This window comes from Ranitomeya variabilis, chromosome 5 (genome assembly GCF_051348905.1).
Source record: "Ranitomeya variabilis isolate aRanVar5 chromosome 5, aRanVar5.hap1, whole genome shotgun sequence".
In the NCBI taxonomy this organism is placed as follows: Eukaryota; Metazoa; Chordata; class Amphibia; order Anura; family Dendrobatidae; genus Ranitomeya; species Ranitomeya variabilis.
In genome coordinates, this window is record NC_135236.1 from 35,452,234 (window position 1) to 35,476,987 (window position 24,754).

Genomic DNA, 24,754 nt, shown 5'->3' on the forward strand with positions numbered 1-24,754 from the left:
CCATAAGTTCTTCTTAATGGCTGCCTAATACTCCACACAGAGCAATACCGACGACTACTATTTACATCATGGACATTTCATTAAAAGGCATGAACATAGTACCAGTGTTTGATAAGATTTTGATAACACCATCTTAATGGCTACTAATGTTCTGAGCAAAGATACAACATGATTGAGTAATATCTACTAGGCTATATGATAGAAATGGACATCATGATAGAGGATAATTCGTCAAGCAGTTTTTGCCACAAATCTCGCTTGAAATGTTGCTTCTGGTTTGAATTTGGAGCATCATACTCAAGAGATCCTTCCATTAGGACTCAAAGAGTTTATTCAGGACTTTTTGTTTTTATAATGTGCCTAAGTTCTAACAGTCAGGTCATTACTATCTACCTGCCTATTGTTCCTGAGGTCGATCTCTGCAGGAACAGAGTGGTCATAGTCTGCTCTTGCTGGTGACTCACTTGTTTCTGCTGACGTCATGTTGACAGAGCAGCAGCTTCTTTTCTGTTCTGCTCGGTGACTGCCACCATATTGCTGATTGATAGCCGTCTCCCCAAGTTTGGTAAGTCAGCTGTCATTCAGCATGACGTTGGCAGTCATGCAGCCCAGAAGAAGAAGAGCTCCTCTGCTGACATGGAGCAACTGTATCACCAGCGAGAGTGGTCAGTGACAGCTCTGAGCTAGCTCTGGGTACAACTGACAGATTTGCCTCTGTTAGAGACTACCTGCCTGTTAGTTTTTTGACATACATTAAAAAATAATTCCTCGACAACTTCTTTAATTAATCAGGGCTACAGTGTCATTTAAAACTTCAGATAGTATCATCTTCTTAGCTGACCAATAATGGACATATAATAGACGTGGCATGGACATATTCATGGTGGCCAATTGAGTCCTTCTGTTTATTTAATAATAATAATAATTAATAATAATAATTTTTATTTATATAGCGCCAACATATTCCGCAGCGCTTTACAACTTATAGAGGGGACTTGTACAGACAATAGACATTACAGCATAACAGAAATCACAGTTCAAAACAGATACCAGGAGGAATGAGGGCCCTGCTTGCAAGCTTACAAACTATGAGGAAAAGGGGAGACACGAGAGGTGGATGGTAACAATTGCTTTAGTTATTTGGACCAGCCATAGTGTAAGAATCAGGTGTTCATGTAAAGCTGCATGAACCAGTTAACTGCCTAAGTATGTAGCAGTACAGACACAGAGGGCTATTAACTGCATAAAGTGTATGAGAACATGATGCGAGGAACCTGATTATGTGTTTTTTTTTTTGTTTTTCTTTTTTAATAGGCCACACAGGGATAGTTAGGTTAATGCATTGATGCATTGATTATTTAAATAACTTTCCTAAATTTCTTTTGTGGGCTTCTTTGCAAATTCTTCAACGTGTTGCACTTGAGTTGATGAGTTTTGCCTAAAAATTAAAGAAGCTCTTTGTTTATGTTTTTTTCCTTTTTTGCTCCTTTTTAGAGGAAAAAAAACAATGGGATCAACTAACAACGTGCACCAAAACAACATGCAAAAAATTTGGAAGAGAGTTAGAGCATAACTGTGGCAGTAACTGAAGAAGCTGAGGGTGCAACTAATAAGATTGGCATCAAACAACCGCAAACCTAAAAGGCCAACATGAAAGGTAGAAAAAAGAAGTATGCAAAAGAAGTTGGGATCACCAAGATAAATAATAGAAATTCTTTATTACCATGGATGGAGATATAATGGCACACAATTAAAAACATTCAAAAAGCAAAGAAGAATACAGTAATCCACCAGGTGTGTCCATGGCAGGACTCATACTTCTCCTCTAGTGTCCAACTGGTCTCAAGAATCAGAAAAAAACACTAAAATTTAAAATAAATATGTCTCAGTAGGAGTTGCTGTTAGAGCAGGTTGACACCTAAATAATCCTAAATAGAAAACATACCACAATTACGGCAGTGTACACACAACTTGGTAAAAAAAGTTAAATGAATATGTAAACTGTGGAAAAAAATGATATATCTGCCCCTGAGGAAGCCACACTTTGAGTGGCGATACATGTGGTGTCTCCGCTAATCTTTTATATCTAGTCCGAATTCTTAGATCTTCACTTTTGGTTTTATATTCATTTTGCATTTTTTTTCTTTTTTCACAGTTTTGAGGCTACCTGTCCGATTAAGGATATTTATAATTACCTTCAATTCTTTCATCAGGTGGTCATTCTTCCTGTATAGTACAGGTTATTATTACCATATATACTCGAGTAATAATAATAATAATAATTTTATTTATATAGCGCCAACATATTCCGCAGCGCTTTACAACTTATAGAGGGGACTTATACAGACAACAGACATTACAGCATAACAGAAATCACAGTTCAAAACAGATACCAGGAGGAATGAGGGCCCTGCTCGCAAGCTTACAATCTATGAGGAAAAGGGGAGACACAAGAGGTGGATGGTAACAATTGCTTTAGTTATTTGGACCAGCCATAGTGTAAGGCTCGGGTGTTCATGTAAAGCTGCATGAACCAGTTAACTGCCTAAGTATGTAACAGTACAGACACAGAGGCTATTAACTGCATAAAGTGTATGAGAACATGATGGAGGAACGTGATTATGTTGTTGTTTTTTATTAATAGGCCACACAGGGATAATTAGGTTAATGCGTTGAGGCGGTAGGCCAATCTGAACAAATGAGTTTTTAGTGCACGCTTAAAACTGTGGGGATTAATTGTATTAACCTAGGTAGTGCATTCCAAAGAATCGGCGCCGCACGTGTAAAGTCTTGGAGACGGGAGTGGGAGGTTCTGATTATTGAGGATGCTAACCTGAGGTCATTAGCAGAGCGGAGGGCACGGGTAGGTTGGTAGACTGAGACCAGAGAGGAGATGTAGGGTGGTGCTGAGCCATGGAGTGCTTTGTGGATGAGGGTAGTAGTTTTGTACTGGATTCTTGATTGGATGGGTAGCCAGTGTAATGACTGGCACAAGGTAGAGGCATCGGTGTAACGGTTGGCGAGGAATATGATCCTGGCAGCAGCATTCAGGACAGATTGGAGCGGGGAGAGTCTGGTAAAAGGTAGGCCAATTAGTAGAGAGTTACAATAGTCCAGACGAGAATGAATAAGTGAGACAGTAAGAGTTTTTGCAGAGTCGAAAGTAAGAAAAGGGCGAATTCTGGAAATGTTTTTGAGATGCAGATAAGAAGAGCGAGCCAGTGATCGGATGTGGGGGGTGAATGAAAGCTCGGAATCAAGGATGACTCCAAGGCAGCGGGCATGTTGCTTTGGAGTAATGGTGGAACCGCACACAGAGATGGCAATGTCGGGCAAAGGTAGGTTTGTAGAGGGAGAGAACACGAGGAGTTCAGTTTTTGACAGGTTCAGTTTCAGATAGAGGGAGGACATGATGTTAGAGACAGCGGTAAGACAATCACTGGTGTTTTCTAAAAAGGTCGGCGTGATAACAGGAGAAGAGGTATATAATTGGGTGTCGTCAGCACAGAGATGGTACTGGAAACCAAATCTACTGATTGTTTGTCCAATAGGGGCAGTATACAAAGAGAAGAGGAGGGGGCCTAGGACTGATCCTTGAGGAACCCCAACAGTAAGGGGAAGGTGAGAGGAGGAGGAACCAGCAAAACAAACAGTGAAGGATCGGCCAGAGAGATAGGAGGAGAACCAAGAGAGAACGGTGTCCTTGAGGCCGATGGAGCGGAGCATAGTGAGGAGGAGCTGATGATCCACAGTGTCGAATGCTGCGGAGAGATCCAAGAGAATTAGCATGGAATAGTGACCATTAGATTTAGCTGTTAGTAGGTCATTAGAGACTTTAGTGAGGGCAGTTTCAGTAGAGTGTAAAGAGCGGAAACCAGATTGAAGAGGGTCGAGAAGAGAATTATCTGAGAGATAGCGGGTAAGACGGGAGTGGACCAGGCGTTCCAGGAGTTTAGAGATGAAGGGAAGATTAGAGACAGGTCTATAATTAGCGGCACAATTTTGATCGAGGGAGGGCTTTTTAAGTAGTGGATGTATGATGGCATGCTTAAATGAGGAGGGAAAAATACCGGAAGTGAGGGAAAGGTTGAATATTTTTGTTAGGTGAGAGGTGACAGCCGGGGAAAGGGACTGGAGGAGATGCGACGGAATGGGGTCGCTGGTGCAAGTGGTCGGGCGAGAAGATGCAAGGAGCCTGCTTACTTCTTCTTCTGTAACTGGTTCAAAGTCAGAGAGTGAACTAGATGCAGTGGGGGAGGGAGGACAGTGCTTGGTATGAAGAGATTGGGAAATGATTTCCTGTCGAATGTGGTCAATTTTTTCTTTGAAGTAATTGGCCAGATCGTCAGCGTGGAGATCTGTGGTTGGGGCCTGCTCTCTTGGGTTGAGTAGGGACCGGAAAGTGTCAAAGAGACGTTTAGGGTTATTGGACAGCGAGGTGATGAGGGTGTTGAAATAGGTTTGTTTGGAGAGGTGAAGGGCAGAGTTGTATGTTTTTAACATGAACTTATAATGAATGAAATCTTCGGGCAGATTAGATTTTCTCCACAGACGTTCGGCGCACCTGGAGCACCGCTGCAGGAAACGTGTTTGCAGCGTGTGCCACGGTTGTCGCCGTCTGTGCCGAGTTGTTCTATGTATAGGAGGTGCAGCTTCTTCCAGGGCACTTTGCAGGGTTTCATTGTAATGCTTCAGAGCAGAATCAGGACAAGAGATGGAGGAGATTGGGGCCAATGAAGACTGCAAGTTCTTCATAAGTTTCTGGGTGTTAATGGCCTGTATGTTTCTATAAGTGTGGAAAGTGGGGATGACCTGAGCGGGATGGCAGTTCTTGATAGAGAATGAAAGAAGGTTGTGGTCAGAGAGCGGGAGAGGGGAGTTTGTGAAATCATCCAGTGAGCAAAGCCGGGAGAAGACCAAATCAAGGGAGTTTCCATCATCATGTGTTGGAGAGTAGGGTTGAGCGACTTTCATTTTTTTAAGATCGAGTAGGGTTTTGGGAAACCCGATTTTGTCCAGAGTCGAGTCGAGTGCAGTCGGCCGATTATCGCTAAAAGTCGGGGATCGACCGAAACACGAAACCCAATGCAAGTCAATGGGGAAGCATAGTCGGCAGTGAGTGGAGGCCAGGAAAACACCTACAGTGCCCATTTTAATGCCAAAAACATCCATTCTTGTTTCTGAAGCTTGCCAATCTTAATTAACTGTATAATAATAGTTGGGCATAGGGAATTGGGGGAAAGTTGTGGGGGGAGTAGGGCTGGCTCAAGTTTTTCGTGGGCCCAGGAAATGCGGACTACGTCACGGCGGTGTTGCAGGGAAAGGTAAGTATTTAAAAGTTGCAAGTGCTGTGATCCTGAGCAAGCAGGGGGGGGCCCACTCGTTCGCATTGCCACTGGCACAGGGCCCCTCAAAGTACGGCGGTGTGTTTGCATGGCGGGGGCGCCTCCCACCAGCAGCGACACTTTTGCGTACTCTGAGGGGCCCTGTGCCAGTGACGTCGCCAACGAGTATGCCCCCCCACCTGATGAAGGAACCTGCACTTTCATCTGCACCTTCCTCTTTGTCCCTGTGTAAGGTGGTATAACATGCGGGAAGGGGAACCTTACTTTCAGCAGGGACAGATTCTGGCTGTGTAGAGTACAAGGGGAATGTAGTGGTCTAGGTCAATGTACCAGCAGACTCATTTAGCAGTGGCTGGGCAATGGGCAGGATGAGGAGGAAACAGATATAGGGCCAAAGAATAAAGTAGGCTACATGCAGTTCAAAATTGGTAACAGGACTAAACAGGCGGCATTGCTTTGTTCAGTGGAGTAGCAAACCCAAGAGCAGCAGACACTGTTTCAAGGGCCTAACCACACTAGTAGGCCAAATGCAGTTTAATATCTGATAGTATAGGGCGAAAGCCAGAATGTGGAAGCTCAGCTTTGTTCAGTTGAGGACAACACCAGGGAGGGGCAGACACCTTTAGTAGGCCGGAAAAGCCTATTGCATTTTTTAAAATGGTAATTTGGAGCAGAAGGTTGAAGCTCAGCTTTATTTAGTTGAGGGCAACACCAGGGAGGGGCAGAAGCCGTTAGTAGGCCCTAACCACCATTTTTTTTTTTTTTAAAACCACTTAATGAGAGCCGGAAGGTTGAAGCTCAGCTTTATTTAGTTGAGGACAACACCAGGGAGGGGCAGAAGCCGTTAGTAGGCCCTAACCACCATTTTTTTTTAAAAACCACTTAATGAGAGCCGGAAGGTTGAAGCTCAGCTTTATTTAGTTGAGGACAACACCAGGGAGGGGCAGAAGCCGTTAGTAGGCCCTAACCACCATTTTTTTTTTTTTTAAAACCACATAATGAGAGCCGGAAGGTTGAAGCTCAGCTTTATTTAGTTGAGGACAACACCAGGGAGGGGCAGAAGCCGTTAGTAGGCCCTAACCACCATTTTTTTTTAAAAACCACTTAATGAGAGCCGGAAGGTTGAAGCTCAGCTTTATTTAGTTGAGGACAACACCAGGGAGGGGCAGAAGCCGTTAGTAGGCCCTAACCACCATTTTTTTTTTTTAAACCACATAATGAGAGCCGGAAGGTTGAAGCTCAGCTTTATTTAGTTGAGGACAACACCAGGGAGGGGCAGAAGCCGTTAGTAGGCCCTAACCACCATTTTTTTTTTTTTTAAAACCACTTAATGAGAGCCGGAAGGTTGAAGCTCAGCTTTATTTAGTTGAGGACAACACCAGGGAGGGGCAGAAGCCGTTAGTAGGCCCTAACCACCAATTTTTTTTTTTTTAAAACCACTTAATGAGAGCCGGAAGGTTGAAGCTCAGCTTTATTTAGTTGAGGACAACACCAGGGAGGGGCAGAAGCCGTTAGTAGGCCCTAACCACCAATTTTTTTTTTTTTAAAACCACTTAATGAGAGCCGGAAGGTTGAAGCTCAGCTTTATTTAGTTGAGGACAACACCAGGGAGGGGCAGAAGCCGTTAGTAGGCCCTAACCACCATTTTTTTTTAAAAACCACTTAATGAGAGCCGGAAGGTTGAAGCTCAGCTTTATTTAGTTGAGGACAACACCAGGGAGGGGCAGAAGCCGTTAGTAGGCCCTAACCACCATTTTTTTTTAAAAACCACTTAATGAGAGCCGGAAGGTTGAAGCTCAGCTTTATTTAGTTGAGGACAACACCAGGGAGGGGCAGAAGCCGTTAGTAGGCCCTAACCACCAATTTTTTTTTTTTTAAAACCACTTAATGAGAGCCGGAAGGTTGAAGCTCAGCTTTATTTAGTTGAGGACAACACCAGGGAGGGGCAGAAGCCGTTAGTAGGCCCTAACCACCATTTTTTTTTAAAAACCACTTAATGAGAGCCGGAAGGTTGAAGCTCAGCTTTATTTAGTTGAGGACAACACCAGGGAGGGGCAGAAGCCGTTAGTAGGCCCTAACCACCATTTTTTTTTTTTTTAAAACCACATAATGAGAGCCGGAAGGTTGAAGCTCAGCTTTATTTAGTTGAGGACAACACCAGGGAGGGGCAGAAGCCGTTAGTAGGCCCTAACCACCATTTTTTTTTTTAAAACCACATAATGAGAGCCGGAAGGTTGAAGCTCAGCTTTATTTAGTTGAGGGCAACACCAGGGAGGGGCAGAAGCCGTTAGTAGGCCCTAACCAAAGTTGAAGGCCAAATGCAGTTTAATTTCTGATACTATAGGCCGAAAGCCAGAAGGTGGAAGTTCCGATTTAGACAGTGGAGGACAATTTGAATTAGGGACTGCAGACAGACTTAGTAGGCTGTCCCCTGTGGACCATGCATCCACCACATTAACCCATTGCGCCGTAATGGACACGTAATCTTCCGTGGCCATGCCTACAGGTCCATGCGTCTGTTGTCAGGTGCACCTTTGTACTCACAGATTGCCAGAGTGCATGGACAATGCGGTCTTCTACATGCTGGTGGAGGGTTGGGATGGCTTTTCTCGCAAAAGAAGTGTCGACTGGTTAGCTTGTAGCGTGGTACAGCGTAGTCCATCATGGCCTTATTAATAGTAAATAAAATATATAACTAGGCTCTATGAACTTTTAAATAGGTTCCAGGGGTACACGGGCAGCATTGGTGTGGTCAGTGGAGGAGTATTGCAAGTAGGGGCTGCAGACAGGCTATCAAAGGCCTAAAATAACAAACAGTAGGCAGTCATGGCAGTTTTACATCGGTTACATGGATACACAGGCAGGCACTCCAGGCAGCATTGTGCTCAGTGGAGGAGTATTGCAAGTAGGGGCCGCAGACAGGCTATCAAAGGCCTAAAATAACAAACAGTAGGCAGTCATGGCAGTTTTACATCGGTTACATGGATACACAGGCAGGCACTCCAGGCAGCATTGTGGTCAGTGGAGGAGTATTGCAAGTAGGGGCCGCAGACAGGCTATCAAAGGCCTAAAATAACAAACAGTAGGCAGTCATGGCAGTTTTACATCGGTTACATGGATACACAGGCAGCTAGGTGGTGAGTGGAGGAGTATTTAAAGTAAGGACCGCAGACAGGCTATCAAAGGCCTAACATAACAAACAATAGGCTCATGGCAGTTTTACAGCGGTTACATGGATACACGGGCAGGCAGCTTGGTGGTGAGTGGAGGAGTATTTAAAGTATGGACCGCAGACAGGCTTCGAAGGCCTAACACAATAAAATGGGCTGGCTGTAGGCACTTTAAAATTGGTTCCAGGGGTACACGGGCAGCAGTGGTCTGGTCAGTGGAGGCCTAGTGGAAGTATGGACCGCAGACAGGCTTCGAAGGCCTAACACAATAAAATGGGCTGGCTGTAGGCACTTTAAAATTGGTTCCAGGGGTACACGGGCAGCAGTGGTCTGGTCAGTGGAGGCCTAGTGGAAGTATGGACCGCAGACAGGCTTCGAAGGCCTAACACAATAAAATGGGCTGACTGTAGGCACTTTAAAATTGGTTCCAGGGGTACACGGGCAGCAGTGGTCTGGTCAGTGGAGGACTAGTGGAAGTATGGACCGCAGACAGGCTTCGAAGGCCTAACACAATAAAATGGGCTGGCTGTAGGCACTTTAAAATTGGTTCCAGGGGTACACGGGCAGCAGTGGTCTGGTCAGTGGAGGACTAGTGGAAGGAGGGAGCGCAGAAAGGCTTCAAAGGCCTAAAATAACAAACAATAGGCTCATGGCAGTTTTACAGCGGTTACATGGATACACGGGCAGGCAGCTTGGTGGTCAGTGGAGGAGTAGGGACCGCAGACAGGCTATCAAAGGCCTAAAATAACAAACAATAGGCTCATGGCAGTTTTACAGCGGTTACATGGATACACGGGCAGGCAGCTTGGTGCTGAGTGGAGGAGTATTTAAAGTATGGACCGCAGACAGGCTTCGAAGGCCTAACACAATAAAATGGGCTGGCTGTAGGCACTTTAAAATTGGTTCCAGGGGTACACGGGCAGCAGTGGTCTGGTCAGTGGAGGCCTAGTGGAAGGAGGGACCGCAGACAGGCTTCGAAGGCCTAACACAATAAAATGGGCTGGCTGTAGGCACTTTAAAATTGGTTCCAGGGGTACACGGGCAGCAGTGGTCTGGTCAGTGGAGGACTAGTGGAAGTATGGACCGCAGACAGGCTTCGAAGGCCTAACACAATAAAATGGGCTGGCTGTAGGCACTTTAAAATTGGTTCCAGGGGTACACGGGCAGCAGTGGTCTGGTCAGTGGAGGCCTAGTGGAAGTATGGACCGCAGACAGGCTTCGAAGGCCTAACACAATAAAATGGGCTGACTGTAGGCACTTTAAAATTGGTTCCAGGGGTACACGGGCAGCAGTGGTCTGGTCAGTGGAGGACTAGTGGAAGTATGGACCGCAGACAGGCTTCGAAGGCCTAACACAATAAAATGGGCTGGCTGTAGGCACTTTAAAATTGGTTCCAGGGGTACACGGGCAGCAGTGGTCTGGTCAGTGGAGGCCTAGTGGAAGTATGGACCGCAGACAGGCTTCGAAGGCCTAACACAATAAAATGGGCTGGCTGTAGGCACTTTAAAATTGGTTCCAGGGGTACACGGGCAGCAGTGGTCTGGTCAGTGGAGGCCTAGTGGAAGGAGGGACCGCAGACAGGCTTCGAAGGCCTAACACAATAAAATGGGCTGGCTGTAGGCACTTTAAAATTGGTTCCAGGGGTACACGGGCAGCAGTGGTCTGGTCAGTGGAGGACTAGTGGAAGTATGGACCGCAGACAGGCTTCGAAGGCCTAACACAATAAAATGGGCTGGCTGTAGGCACTTTAAAATTGGTTCCAGGGGTACACGGGCAGCAGTGGTCTGGTCAGTGGAGGCCTAGTGGAAGGAGGGACCGCAGACAGGCTTCGAAGGCCTAACACAATAAAATGGGCTGGCTGTAGGCACTTTAAAATTGGTTCCAGGGGTACACGGGCAGCAGTGGTCTGGTCAGTGGAGGACTAGTGGAAGGAGGGAGCGCAGAAAGGCTTCAAAGGCCTAAAATAACAAACAATAGGCTCATGGCAGTTTTACAGCGGTTACATGGATACACGGGCAGGCAGCTTGGTGGTCAGTGGAGGAGTAGGGACCGCAGACAGGCTATCAAAGGCCTAAAATAACAAACAATAGGCTCATGGCAGTTTTACAGCGGTTACATGGATACACGGGCAGGCAGCTTGGTGCTGAGTGGAGGAGTAGTGCAAGGAGTGTCTGTCCCAGTACTCCCAAAATATAAATAGATGTTAATGTCTCGCAAAACAACCAAAACAAAAAAAAAGATGGCATACTTAGGTACAGGGGTGGGCTCATCTGCTGTGTTTCTGACATAGTAATTTGGCAGTAACTATTTAATGGTGCCAATATAGGACACAGACACAGACTACTTTAAGTTGCATCATAGATGTCTACAAATTTGTATTGTCAGTGCCAGACATTGAATGATGTCAGCGAATAGACTAAAGATTGGTGGAGCTGTGCGACATAATTTTGCACGTAGTAGAGCCCAGTTTGAGCTGGGGTAGGGGGGAACTCTCTTGAGGCCGGCGGGACCGCCCCAGGGCCACTCATGTTACAACGGTGTGTCTGACGTTGGGTGCGCACCACCACCGCCAGAGACACTACATTGTACTATGAGGGACCCAGTAGCAATGCCGTCAACCAAAAGCGAGCACACCCACCTCTTCAGACAAACAGCAGTCTCACGGGTGCTTGCGCCAAGTCGCGATACCACGGCCCCGTGTGGGGAGTTTGGCCATTTAGGGAGGTGTAAACATGTCGTATGCTGTACAATCTGCAGCAGCAAATTAGACATTAGAAAAGTAATTCACAGGCAAGAGCTTTTCATAGGAAAGCTAGGTGTCGGCCGGGCAAGGTGGGGCAAAAGATTTTGAAATCCAGTTGTGGTTCATTTTAATGAATGTTAGATCGTCAACATTTTGGGTAGCCAGACGAGTCCTTTTTTCGGTTAATATTGACCCTGCAGCACTGAATACTCTTTCTGATAGGACACTTGCTGCCGGGCAAGCAAGCTCCTGCAATGCATATTCTGCCAATTCTGGCCAGGTGTCTAATTTGGAGGCCCAGTAATCAAATGGGAATGACGGTTGAGGGAGAACATCGATAAGGGATGAAAAATAGTTAGTAACCATACTGGACAAATGTTGTCTCCTGTCACTTTCAATTGATGCAGCAGTACCTGTCCTGTCTGCGGTCATAGCAAAATCACTCCACAACCTGGTCAGAAAACCCCTCTGTCCAACGCCACTTCTGATGTGTGCACCCCTAACACTCCTAGTCTGCTGCCCCCTGGAGCTCGTGTGAGAACGATCACGTGCGCTGTGTGCTGGGAATGCCTGAAGCAAACGGTCAACAAGAGTTGATTGTTTGGTTGCTAATATTAGTTCCAAGTTCTCATGTGGCATAATATTTTGCAATTTGCCTTTATAGCGTGGATCAAGGAGGCAGGCCAACCAGTAATCGTCATCGTTCATCATTTTCGTAATGCGTGTGTCCCTTTGTAGGATACGTAAGGCATAATCCGCCATGTGGGCCAAAGTTCCACTTGTCAAATCTCCGGTTGTGATTGGTTGAGGGGCAGTTGCAGGCAAATCTACGTCACTTGTGTCCCTCAAAAAACCAGAACCCGGCCGTGACACGCAACCAATTTCCTGTGCCCCCGTGAAAGTTTCCGCATTAAAAATATACTCATCCCCATCATCCTCCTCGTCCTCCACCTCCTCTTCGCCCGCTACCTCGTCCTGTACACTGCCCTGACCAGACAATGGCTGACTGTCATCAAGGCTTCCCTCTTCCTCTGGTGCAGACGCCTGCTCCTTTATGTGCGTCAAACTTTGCATCAGCAGACGCATTAGGGGGATGCTCATGCTTATTACGGCGTTGTCTGCACTAACCAGCCGTGTGCATTCCTCAAAACACTGAAGGACTTGACACATGTCTTGTATCTTCGACCACTGCACACCTGACAACTCCATGTCTGCCATCCTACTGCCTGCCCGTGTATCCTCCCACAAATAAATAACAGCACGCCTCTGTTCGCACAGTCTCTGAAGCATGTGCAGTGTTGAGTTCCACCTTGTTGCAACGTCTATGATTAGGCGATGCTGGGGAAGGTTCAAAGACCGCTGATAGGTCTGCATACGGCTGGCGTGTACAGGCGAACGTCGGATATGTGAGCAAAGTGCACGCACTTTGAGGAGCAGGTCGGAGAACCCAGGATAAGTTTTCAATAAGCACTGCACCACCAGGTTTAAGGTGTGAGCCAGGCAAGGAATGTGTTTCAGTTGGGAAAGGGAGATGGCAGCCATGAAATTCCTTCCGTTATCACTCACTACCTTGCCTGCCTCAAGATCTACTGTGCCCAGCCACGACTGCGTTTCTTGTTGCAAGAACTCGGACAGAACTTCCGCGGTGTGTCTGTTGTCGCCCAAACACTTCATAGCCAATACAGCCTGCTGACGCTTGGCAGTAGCTGGCCCATAATGGGACAACTGGTGTGCAACAGTGTCATCTGCCGATGGAGTGGTTGGCCGACTGCGTTCTGTGGAAGAGCTGTAGCTTCTGCAGGAGGACGAGGAGGAGGAGGAGGGGGTGCGAACGCCTACAGCCAACTGTTTCCTAGACCGTGGGCTAGGCACAACTGTCCCTAAATTGATGTCGCCTGTGGACCCTGCATCCACCACATTCACCCAGTGTGCCGTGATGGACACATAACGTCCCTGGCCATGCCTACTGGTCCATGCATCTGTAGTCAGGTGCACCTTTGTACTCACAGATTGCCTGAGTGCATGGACGATGCGCTGTTTAACATGCTGGTGCAGGGCTGGGATGGCTTTTCTGGAAAAAAAGTGTCGACTGGGTAGCTCGTATCGTGGTTCAGCGTACTCCATCAGGGCTTTGAAAGCTTCGCTTTCAACTAACCGGTAGGGCATCATCTCTAACGAGATTAGTCTAGCTATGTGGGCGTTAAAACCCTGTGTACGCGGATGCGAGGATAAGTACTTCCTTTTTCTAACCAGAGTCTCATGTAGGGTGAGCTGGACTGGAGAGCTGTAGATCGTGGAACTTTCGGGTGTGCCGGTGGACATGGCAGACTGAGAGACGGTTGGAGACGGTATTGTTTCCGCCGGTGCCCTACATGCAATATTTCCTCCTACAAAACTGGTGATTCCCTGACCCTGACTGCTTTTGGCTGGCAAAGAAACCTGCACAGATACTGCCGGTGGTGCGGAAAATGGTGGCCTTACAGTGACGGAAGGGATGTTGCGTTGCTGACTAGCTTCATTGGCCGAGGGTGCTACAACCTTGAGGGACGTTTGGTAGTTAGTCCAGGCTTGAGAATGCATGGTGGTTAAGTGTCTATGCATGCAACTAGTATTTAGACTTTTCAGATTCTGACCTCTGCTTAAGCTAGTTGAACATTTTTGACAGATGACTTTGCGCTGATCAGTTGGATGTTGTTTAAAAAAATGCCAGACTGCACTCTTCCTAGACTCTGATCCCTTTTCAGGGATTGCAGACTGAGCTTTAACCGGATGGCAACGCTGTGCTCCAACAGGTTTTGGCTTTGACACGCGTTTTGGTCCAGATACGGGCCCGGCAGATGGAACCTGTTGCGATGTTGATGCCTGCTGCGGCCCCTCCTCCACCTCCGCTTCTGAACTACTGCCGCCTGCACCCTGTTCCCCCAATGGCTGCCAATCGGGGTCAATAACTGGGTCATCTATTACCTCCTCTTCGAGCTCGTGTGCAACTTCGTCTGTGTCACTGTGTCGGTCGGTGGTATAGCGTTCGTGGCGGGGCAACATAGTCTCATCAGGGTCTGATTGTGGATCTGTACCCTGAGAGGGCAATGTGGTGGTCTGAGTCAAAGGAGCAGCATAGTACTCTGGCTGTGGCTGTGCATCAGTGCACTCCATGTCAGAATATACTTGTAATGGGCATGGCCTGTTAAATGTTTCACTTTCTAAGCCAGGGACGGTATGTGTAAAGAGCTCCATGGAGTGACCCGTTGTGTCGCCTGCTGCATCCTTCTCTCTTGTTGTAGTTTTTGCTGAGGAGGACAAGGAAGCGACTTGTCCCTGACCGTGAACATCCACAAGCGACGCGCTGCTTTTACATTTACCAGTTTCGGAAGAGGAGGCAAAAGAGCTAGAGGCTGAGTCTGCAATGTAAGCCAAAACTTGCTGTTGCTGCTCCGCCTTTAAAAGCGGTTTTCCTACTCCCAGAAAAGAGAGCGTTCGAGGCCTTGTGTAGCCTGACGACGAAACTGGCTCCACAGCTCCAGACTTAGGTGGAATATTTTTATCCCCACGACCACCTGATGCTCCACTACCACTACCATCATTACCAGCTGACAATGAACGCCCACGACGACCTCTTGCACCAGACTTCCTCATTGTTTTAAAATCTTAACCAAAGTAACTTTATTTGTTGCTATCAAACAACTTACACGGTGAGCTATAACTTCAGTATGATTTCAATATCCCTTAACAGGTTGGTGAGACCACAAGGAAAATCAGGCACAATGTTACACACTCTGTTTTCTGTGGCACAAAATCACAGAGATGACACACACGCAGGACTGTCACTCAAGCACTAATGTCAATATTAATCTCCCACCTAATTTATTTATTTTTTTTTCTCAGGGAGACTTTAGAAACCAAATAATATTAAAAAAAAAAAAAAAAAAGGCTTTCTATGGCCCACAATTAGAGAGAGAGAGGTGGCACAACCAGGAGTCAAGACTGGCGCACAAGCTGAAAGGGCAATATTACTCTCCCACTGTTTTTTATGTTTTTTTTGTTTTTTTCAGGGAGACTTTAGAAACCAAATAATATTAAAAAAACCAAAAAAAAAAAAGGCTTTCTATGGCCCACTGAATGAGAGGGAGAGAGGTGGCACACCCAGGAGTCAAGACTGGCACACAAGCTGAAAGGGCAATATTACTCTCCCACTGTTTTTTTATGTATTTTTTGTTTTTTCAGGGAGACTTTAGAAACCCAATAATATTTAAAAAAAAAAATAAATAGGCTTTCTATGGCCCACTGAATGAGAGGGAGAGAGGTGACACACCCAGGAGTCAAGACTGGCACACAAGCTGAAAGGGCAATATTACTCTCCCACTGTTTTTTTAGGTTTTTTTTTTTTTTTCAGGGAGAATTAGAAACCAAATAATATTAAAAAAAAAAAAAAAATAGGCTTTCTATGGCCCACTGAATGAAAGGGAGAGAGGTGGCACACCCAGGAGTCAAGACTGGCACACAAGCTGAAAGGGCAATATTACTCTCCCACTGTTTTTTTATGTATTTTTTGTTTTTTCAGGGAGACTTTAGAAACCCAATAATATTTAAAAAAAAAAATAAATAGGCTTTCTATGGCCCACTGAATGAGAGGGAGAGAGGTGGCACACCCAGGAGTCAAGACTGGCACACAAGCTGAAAGGGCAATATTACTCTCCCACTGTTTTTTTAGGTTTTTTTTTTTTTTTCAGGGAGAATTAGAAACCAAATAATATTAAAAAAAAAAAAATAGGCTTTCTATGGCCCACTGAATGAAAGGGAGAGAGGTGGCACACCCAGGAGTCAAGACTGGCACACAAGCTGAAAGGGCAATATTACTCTCCCACTGTTTTTTTATGTATTTTTTGTTTTTTCAGGGAGACTTTAGAAACCCAATAATATTTTAAAAAAAAAATAAATAGGCTTTCTATGGCCCACTGAATGAGAGGGAGAGAGGTGGCACACCCAGGAGTCAAGACTGGCACACAAGCTGAAAGGGCAATATTACTCTCCCACTGTTTTTTTAGGTTTTTTTTTTTTTTTCAGGGAGAATTAGAAACCAAATAATATTAAAAAAAAAAAAAATAGGCTTTCTATGGCCCACTGAATGAAAGGGAGAGAGGTGGCACACCCAGGAGTCAAGACTGGCACACAAGCTGAAAGGGCAATATTACTCTCCCACTGTTTTTTTATGTATTTTTTGTTTTTTCAGGGAGACTTTAGAAACCCAATAATATTTAAAAAAAAAAATAAATAGGCTTTCTATGGCCCACTGAATGAGAGGGAGAGAGGTGGCACACCCAGGAGTCAAGACTGGCACACAAGCTGAAAGGGCAATATTACTCTCCCACTGTTTTTTTAGGTTTTTTTTTTTTTTTCAGGGAGAATTAGAAACCAAATAATATTAAAAAAAAAAAAAATAGGCTTTCTATGGCCCACTGAATGAAAGGGAGAGAGGTGGCACACCCAGGAGTCAAGACTGGCACACAAGCTGAAAGGGCAATATTACTCTCCCACTGTTTTTTTATGTATTTTTTGTTTTTTCAGGGAGACTTTAGAAACCCAATAATATTTTTAAAAAAAAATAAATAGGCTTTCTATGGCCCACTGAATGAGAGGGAGAGAGGTGGCACACCCAGGAGTCAAGACTGGCACACAAGCTGAAAGGGCAATATTACTCTCCCACTGTTTTTTTAGGTTTTTTTTTTTTTTCAGGGAGACTTTAGAAACCAAATAATATTAAAAAAAAAAAAAAAAAAAAAAAATAGGCTTGCTATAGCCCACTGAATGAGAGATAGCACACACAGCAGTGGCACACAAGCCCTGACTGAGGCCAATATTTTTCTCCCACTGATTGATGTAGTGTTTTTGTGTTGAGGTAGAATTTAGAACACAAATCACGGAAAAAATAAATAGGCTTTCTATGGCCCACTGAATGAAAGGGAGAGAGGTGGCACACCCAGGAGTCAAGACTGGCACACAAGCTGAAAGGGCAATATTACTCTCCCACTGTTTTTTTATGTATTTTTTGTTTTTTCAGGGAGACTTTAGAAACCCAATAATATTTTAAAAAAAAAAAAAGGCTTTCTATGGCCCACAATTAGAGAGAGAGAGGTGGCACAACCAGGAGTCAAGACTGGCGCACAAGCTGAAAGGGCAATATTACTCTCCCACTGTTTTTTATGTTTTTTTTTGTTTTTTTCAGGGAGACTTTAGAAACCAAATAATATTAAAAAAACCAAAAAAAAAAAAGGCTTTCTATGGCCCACTGAATGAGAGGGAGAGAGGTGGCACACCCAGGAGTCAAGACTGGCACACAAGCTGAAAGGGCAATATTACTCTCCCACTGTTTTTTTATGTATTTTTTGTTTTTTTCAGGGAGACTTTAGAAACCCAATAATATTTTAAAAAAAAAATAAATAGGCTTTCTATGGCCCACTGAATGAGAGGGAGAGAGGTGGCACACCCAGGAGTCAAGACTGGCACACAAGCTGAAAGGGCAATATTACTCTCCCACTGTTTTTTTAGGTTTTTTTTTTTTTTCAGGGAGACTTTTGAAACCAAATAATATTAAAAAAAAAAAAAAAAAAAAAAATATAGGCTTGCTATAGCCCACTGAATGAGAGATAGCGCACACACAGCAGTGGCACACAAGCCCTGACTGAGGCCAATATTTTTCTCCCACTGATTGATGTAGTGTTTCTGTGTTGAGGTAGATTTTAGAACACAAATCACGGAAAAAATAAATAGGCTTTCTATGGCCCACTCAGTGAGAGATGGCACACACAGGGATGGCACTGTAGCAGAAATGCCAATCTTAATCTCCCCCAAAAAAAAATCAAAAAAAAAAAAAAAACTGTCCTACAATTACTATCTCCCTGCAGTAATGTAAGCCAGGTATGGCAGGCAGCAATAGGAGTGGACTGATGCACAAATTAAATAAAAAGTGTGGACAAACAAAAAAGATAGCTGTGCAGAAAGGAAGGAACAAGAGGATATGTGCTTTGAAAAAAGCAGTTGGTTTCCACAGTGGCGTACACACAGCAATACAGCTATCACGGAGCCTTCTAGGGCAGCCCAATGAGCTACAGCGCTGAGGGGAAAAAAAAAAAAAAAATAGCTTCCACTGTTCCTGCACACCGAAGGTGGTGTTGGACAGTGGAAATCGCTGCAGCACAAGCGGTTTGGTGGTTAGTGGACCCTGCCTAACGCTCTCCCTGCTTCTGATGAAGCGGCAGCAACCTGTCCCTAAGCTCAGATCAGCAGCAGTAAGATGGCGGTCGGCGGGAACGCCCCTTTATAGCCCCTGTGACGCCGCAGACAGCAAGCCAATCACTGCAATGCCCTTCTCTAAGATGGTGGGGACCAGGATCTATGTCATCACGCTGCCCACACTCTGCGTTCACCTTCATTGGCTGAGAAATGGCGCTTTTCGCGTCATTGAAACGCGACTTTGGCGCGAAAGTCGCGTACCGCATGGCCGACAAGCACAGGGGTCGGATCGGGTTTCATGAGACGCCGACTTAGCCAAAAGTCGGCGACTTTTGAAAATGATCGACCCGTTTCGCTCAACCCTATTGGAGAGTTAGTATGCTGCGAGAGGCCGAAAGAGGAGGTTAGAGATAAAAGGTGAGAAGCAGATGGGGAGAGGGGAGAAGCAATTGGGATATTGAAATCACCCATGATGAGGGTGGGGGTGTCATAAGAGAGAAAGTGTGGAAGCCAGGTGGCAAAATGATCCAGGAACTGGTGAGAGGGGCCGGGAGGACGATACACCACCGCCACTCGCATGGAGAAGGGGACGTAGAATCTGACAGCATGGACCTCAAAGGAAGGGAATACAAGTGAGGGTACTTGGGGGATAACTTGGAAGGTACATTTGGGTGAAAGGAGCAGACCAACGCCTCCACCTGCTCTGTTGTCTGATCTTGGGGTATGAGAAAAGTGTAGTCCACCAAATGAGAGAGCAGCAGCAGCGGTGGTGTCTGACTGCTGGATCCAGGTTTCAGTAAGAGCCAGGAGATTAAGAGAGTTAGAAAGGAAGAAGTCATGAATGAAGGAGAGTTTATTACACACAGAGCGAGAATTCCAAAGAGCACAATTGAAAGAGACAGAAGGCATGCATGGAATATTAATAAGGTTAGAGGGGTTTCTGGGTGTAGCAGTTGGGAGGTTTGACTGGCTATAACATGGGGGGCCGGGGTTCGGAGAGATGTCTCCAGCAACTAGGAGAAGGAGGATAGAAAGAGTGAGCAGATGGTTAAGTGATTTGTGAGAGCGTCTCTTGTGTTGGATGGTGGGACTGAATGGATCTGTACTGTTGAGCAATGTGAACAGAGCATGAGTGCTATACATAGGAGAGGCCAGGACAGAGGGGCCAATATGGATGGAGTGTAAAGAGTTGATGCAAGGGCGGTGATTGTGTGTGAAAGCAGCAGCCATGATATAGATTATACAAATACATATGGTGAGTATTTGCTGTGTGCCAACTGAATAGGGAATAGATTTTGATTGTCTTACCTGTCTCCTGCCCTGTCTAACTGCCATGTTATAACTGCTGAATACTTAGAAAAAAAAGTACTTTGAAAAAAAAAAAAAATGTACACGAATAATAGTGCACGAATGCCCCCTGCATGAATGCTTCCCCAAGCTATATCTACATTTATAGGTGGCCAGCTCTTAGATCTCACTTTTTTTTTTTTTTTTTTTTTTTGGTCTTCCCCCCTCTCGTTACCAATCAATCTAACTCAATTGAGACAGCAGGGCACAATAAATGTAGTGATCAGATAAACAAATGTCCAGGTCTACATGGATCATAAACCCCTTTGAAAAACAGTTATGCGAACTCTTGGCATAAGGACAAGCAGAAGAGAATTAAATATCTAGAAACAAAAACAATTGCATAACAAGCTGGCTAACAAATATAGATATAAGCAGGAATCAATGCCGAAGGTAGAAGGACTCTGATACCATTCAAGCTTGCTTGCTGTCAGGGAATGGAGCAATAGACATGCAGGATATTTCAGTTCAAAGAATGAATGATATGTTACCATTCAAGCTTGCTTGCTGTCAGGGAATGGAGCAATAGACATGCAGGATATTTCAGTTCAAAGAATGAATGATATGTTACCATTCAAGCTTGCTTGCTGTCAGGGAATGGAGCAATAGACATGCAGGATATTTCAGTTCAAAGAATGAATGATATGTTACCATTCAAGCTTGCTTGCTGTCAGGGAATGGAGCAATAGACATGCAGGATATTTCAGTTCAAAGAATGAATGATATGTTACCATTCAAGCTTGCTTGCTGTCAGGGAATGGAGCAATAGACATGCAGGATATTTCAGTTCAAAGAATGAATGATATGTTACCATTCAAGCTTGCTTGCTGTCAGGGAATGGAGCAATAGACATGCAGGATATTTCAGTTCAAAGAATGAATGATATGTTACCATTCAAGCTTGCTTGCTGTCAGAGAATGGAGCAATAGACATGCAGTATAAGCTGACCCGATAAGCCGAAGAACCTAATTTTGCCACGGAAAACTGGGTAAGCTTATTGACTATTGTAAAAGCCTGGTATGCATTGTCCCCTCATACCTGTCCTGCTAAGCATGTCTTCTCCGTCCCGTCATTGTATGTATGGCTCACCCCATCTGTCATTGTATGCAGGGCTCCCCCGGTCTGATCGTTGCATGCATGGATACCCTGGTCCCGTCATTGTATGCATGGCTCCCATGTCCCATTGTTGTATGCATGGCTCAACCTTTCCCATCCTGGTATGCATGCTTCCTATTACAGAAAAAAACAAACAAACATGCTACTCACCCTACTACTGACGTGCCCTTGCAGCATCTCTTTTGTTCCAGCATGCCCTTGCTGCATCTCCATTGGTCTCGGTGCCGGAAGCTCTTCCTGTGCTGAGCAATCACGTGGCACCGCTCATTAAGGTAATGAATATGCGCTCCATGCCTATGGGAGTGGAGATGCGTGCATATTCATTACCTTAATGAGTGGTGCCACGTGATCGTTCAGCAAAGGAAGAGGTGCCAATGCCGAGGCCAACGGAGATGCATCGGCGGCGCAGAGGAGGTTGAGTATGATGTCTTCTGGTAGCCGGCGGCTGCAACTGTCACTGCTATAATTAATATTAATTTATCTTTAGCGGCAGCACAGTTAGAACTGCAAGCGCCGGCTACTGCCGCTGTTCCGACGCTCCCCCTCCCCTGCCCACTTTCTGGACAATGATTCGTTTATAAGCCTAGGGGGTGTTTTCAGCACAAAAAAGTGCTGAAAAACTTTGCTTATACTCGAGTATATATGGTATTTGGTTTTCTTGGTAATTACAATATTTAGTGGACTATAAGACACACAGGACCCTAAGACACAAATTTTAGGATGGGAAATAGTATTTTTTTTTTTTTAATAAAACAGTGTTGCATCTTATAGTCTGTTTCACAGGTAGCTTATCATGGGGGTGGTTGAGCGGGATCCCAGGAAGCAGGGTCACTGCTCCAGGAGGCCGGCGATTGTGGCAGGAGTGGCGTGATGCTGTAAACCTCAGGCTAGGATTTGGGGGCACCCAGGCAGTGCAAGGTTGCAGGCCCTGGGCTTTCATAAAATGTTGCTGCAGGTGAGCAGAGTACCTTTTCCCATTGATTTCCCTGAAGTGGGCTTCAGGAAAATGGCAGCCAGAGGAAACTAATGCACAGATTAAGATCTTGTGAGACAGAATCTCATCTCCTGAAATCTCAATCTGCACATGCGCCGCTTCCGGTGACCATTTTCCTGAAGCCCACTGCATGGAAACCAATGGCAAAGCATGCTCTGACTGGCATCAACAATTTCGAGTTAAGCGAATTTGTTTGGAATCTGTCGCCAAATCTAAATTTGCCATATTCGTGCCATATTGGTACCCTATTAGTGCAGAATGTATGTTTGATGTTCGGTTCAGAACGTATTCGGTAATTTCTAGTCCCCTTGACTCTAATGACGTTCGGCTGTGTTCAACGAATATTACAAAAACAATATTCGCTGCCAATCGTATTCGGAACCGAATCCGAACCAATTCGCTCAGCTCTAACCAACATGTTAATGAGAGCCCAGGGCCTGCTGCATCGCCTCACTCCTGCCGCCACTGGCCTCCTGAAACATCAACCCTGCCTTTTGTGACCAGCTCCACTGCAGCTGCACCTCCCCCCCAATAGGCAAAATATTTTTCAATATATTTTATTTGTTGTGATTATGTTAAATTTTGGTTATAACTTTCTATAATTGATGGCTGTATAGATACTCATATATATTTTTTTACATTTTATATATTCCATTCACCTTTTTTTTACCAAGTTATGTGTACACTGTTCTAATTGTGGTATTTTTTCTATTTAGGATTGTTTAGGTGTCACCCTGTGCTAACAGTATCTCCTACTGTGACATATTTATTGTCATTTTAAGTGAGTTTTTCTGGTGTTTGTGACCAAATGAACACTACAGGAAAGGTGTGCGTCCTAAGATGGACACATCTGGTGGATTATTGTATAGCTTCTTTGCTTTTTAAATGTTTTAATTGTGTACCATTATATGTCCATGTATGCTAATAAAAACTTGCACTGGCGTGTACTCCGGAGGACAGAGAATGAACTTCAATCCAATATTGCAGCCAGCATGCAGCCAGCAGGTAAGGAAAGGGTGAATCAAACACCCTAAAACCCCGCCCATATGACCCAAAACTGGTCCCGCCAAATTCAGGTGACAGGTTCCCTTTAATTAAAAATGACAATGACATGATTTCCTATTTTGAATACATTCATTTTACAAACACAACGCAACAAATTGGACCAGATTATAAAAATTATAAAACCTTAGTGGCTAGAAGCTAAAGATTAGGCGTCCCAAAAAAAGGACATTGGTAGATAATGGGTTAAAACATGATATATCAAATAATGACAAAAAACGAATAAAAAAAAAAAAATTAAAAAGGAAAAAAAAAAAACGTGTTAAAAAAAAGAAACATAAAATAATGCAATAATAGATACAGAAAACCGGCAAAATCAAAACCTCACCAAATGCTCATCATAGCAACGTGGCCTAAAAGGTTAAACCACCCTTAAATAATCCTTATAATTGACATCCCTTCCATTCTCTAATTATCGATGAATACAGAAACCATGAAAATCTAATAAAACAGTGTAAAGTTTCACAATATCAGATTAGTAAATAAGAATAGAGAAGCCTTCACACGTATCTACAAAAACAGGACTATGAATAGAGCAACTGACAAATCTCCTTTGCTCCGTCGAAGGTTCTTATCATGTAATCATGAGGACTTCCCGAGGCTTAAAAATGTCCACATCTAATTCTTCTAACGACTGAGAGTCTGCTGTTTCTAGTGTGAACTAATCCGCAGCAGAAATCTCTCCCTGATTACTTTGTAAGAATGTATCAGTGCTAGTGATGAGCGAGTATACTCGTTGCTCGGGTTCTCCGGAGCATGCTCTGGTGGTCTCTGAGACAGGCTGAATACATGTGAGGAATGCCTGCTTGTTAGGGAATTCCCACTTGTATTCAGGCTGTCCAGCAGCCGTAAATCATTTATCTGAGGTGACGAAAACTAAATCTCCGAGCAATAACAAATACTCGGAGACCACCCGAGCGTGCTCGGGAAAACCCCAGCAACGAGTATACTCGCTCATCACTAATCAGTGCTGGTAAAAGGTGTCAATCTGGAGTCCAAATGATTACGTCACAGAAGATCATAGAATGTTAGAGATAGAAAGGACCTCCCGGGTCATCATGTCCACCCCCTGCTCAATGCAGTAGTCACTGTCCAGCCTCGGTTGGAAGGCTTCCATTGAAGGGAAACTTACAACCTCTCGTGGCAGCCTGTTCCTCTCATTGATCACCCTCACTGTCAAAAAGTTTTTTGTAATATCTAATCTGTATCTTCTAACTTTTAGTTTCATCCCATTGCTTCTCGTGTTTCCATCTGCAATTGAGTATAAGGCTGATCCCTCTACATTGTACGATGATCTCTAGTCTGGATACAATGGTAACCATTTTCTTTCTTTATGTATAAGCAATAACACAGGTCAACAAAAAAAAAATTTTTTTCTGGTGTCCAAAATATTTTAATGAATTTGGGGTATTTTTGGGGTGCTGATTCTGAATATGCTATCAGTTTTGCCAGATTGGCTCAAGTTTTTGAGATTTTTGGTATCTTATTTATAGCACTTGTTGGTAAATGCGACGCATCATCTCATTAATTTCTTTGGATTAGTACTTGAACTGAGCAGTTCTCAATATAGTTTTGTGTTAATTAGTGTTCTAAAAGTTTGTTCATAGCTTGATTTTTGCACTAAATTTATGTTGTTGTCTGTTTTCCAGTGAAAAGCATGAACTCATCAAGAAGAAGTTGTCTTAACGATCCAGACTCATTCTGTTACATTTGTGGTGAATACACACTGCCAAAACATAGAAGAAACATA

The 24,754-nt window shown here is 44.6% G+C and overlaps 1 protein-coding gene across 1 annotated transcript in view; it reads right to left on the reverse strand.

Annotated features, from left to right (window-relative positions):
• LOC143774809 (extracellular calcium-sensing receptor-like) overlaps positions 1 to 483 on the reverse strand; it is a 125,218-nt gene extending 124,735 nt beyond the window's left edge. Inside the window, exon 1 of the mRNA XM_077262577.1 lies at positions 394 to 483. Within this exon, the coding sequence (XP_077118692.1) occupies positions 394 to 483 (90 nt within the window). The remainder of the gene's footprint in view (positions 1 to 393) is intronic.
• Positions 484 to 24,754: the final 24,271 nt, after the last annotated feature.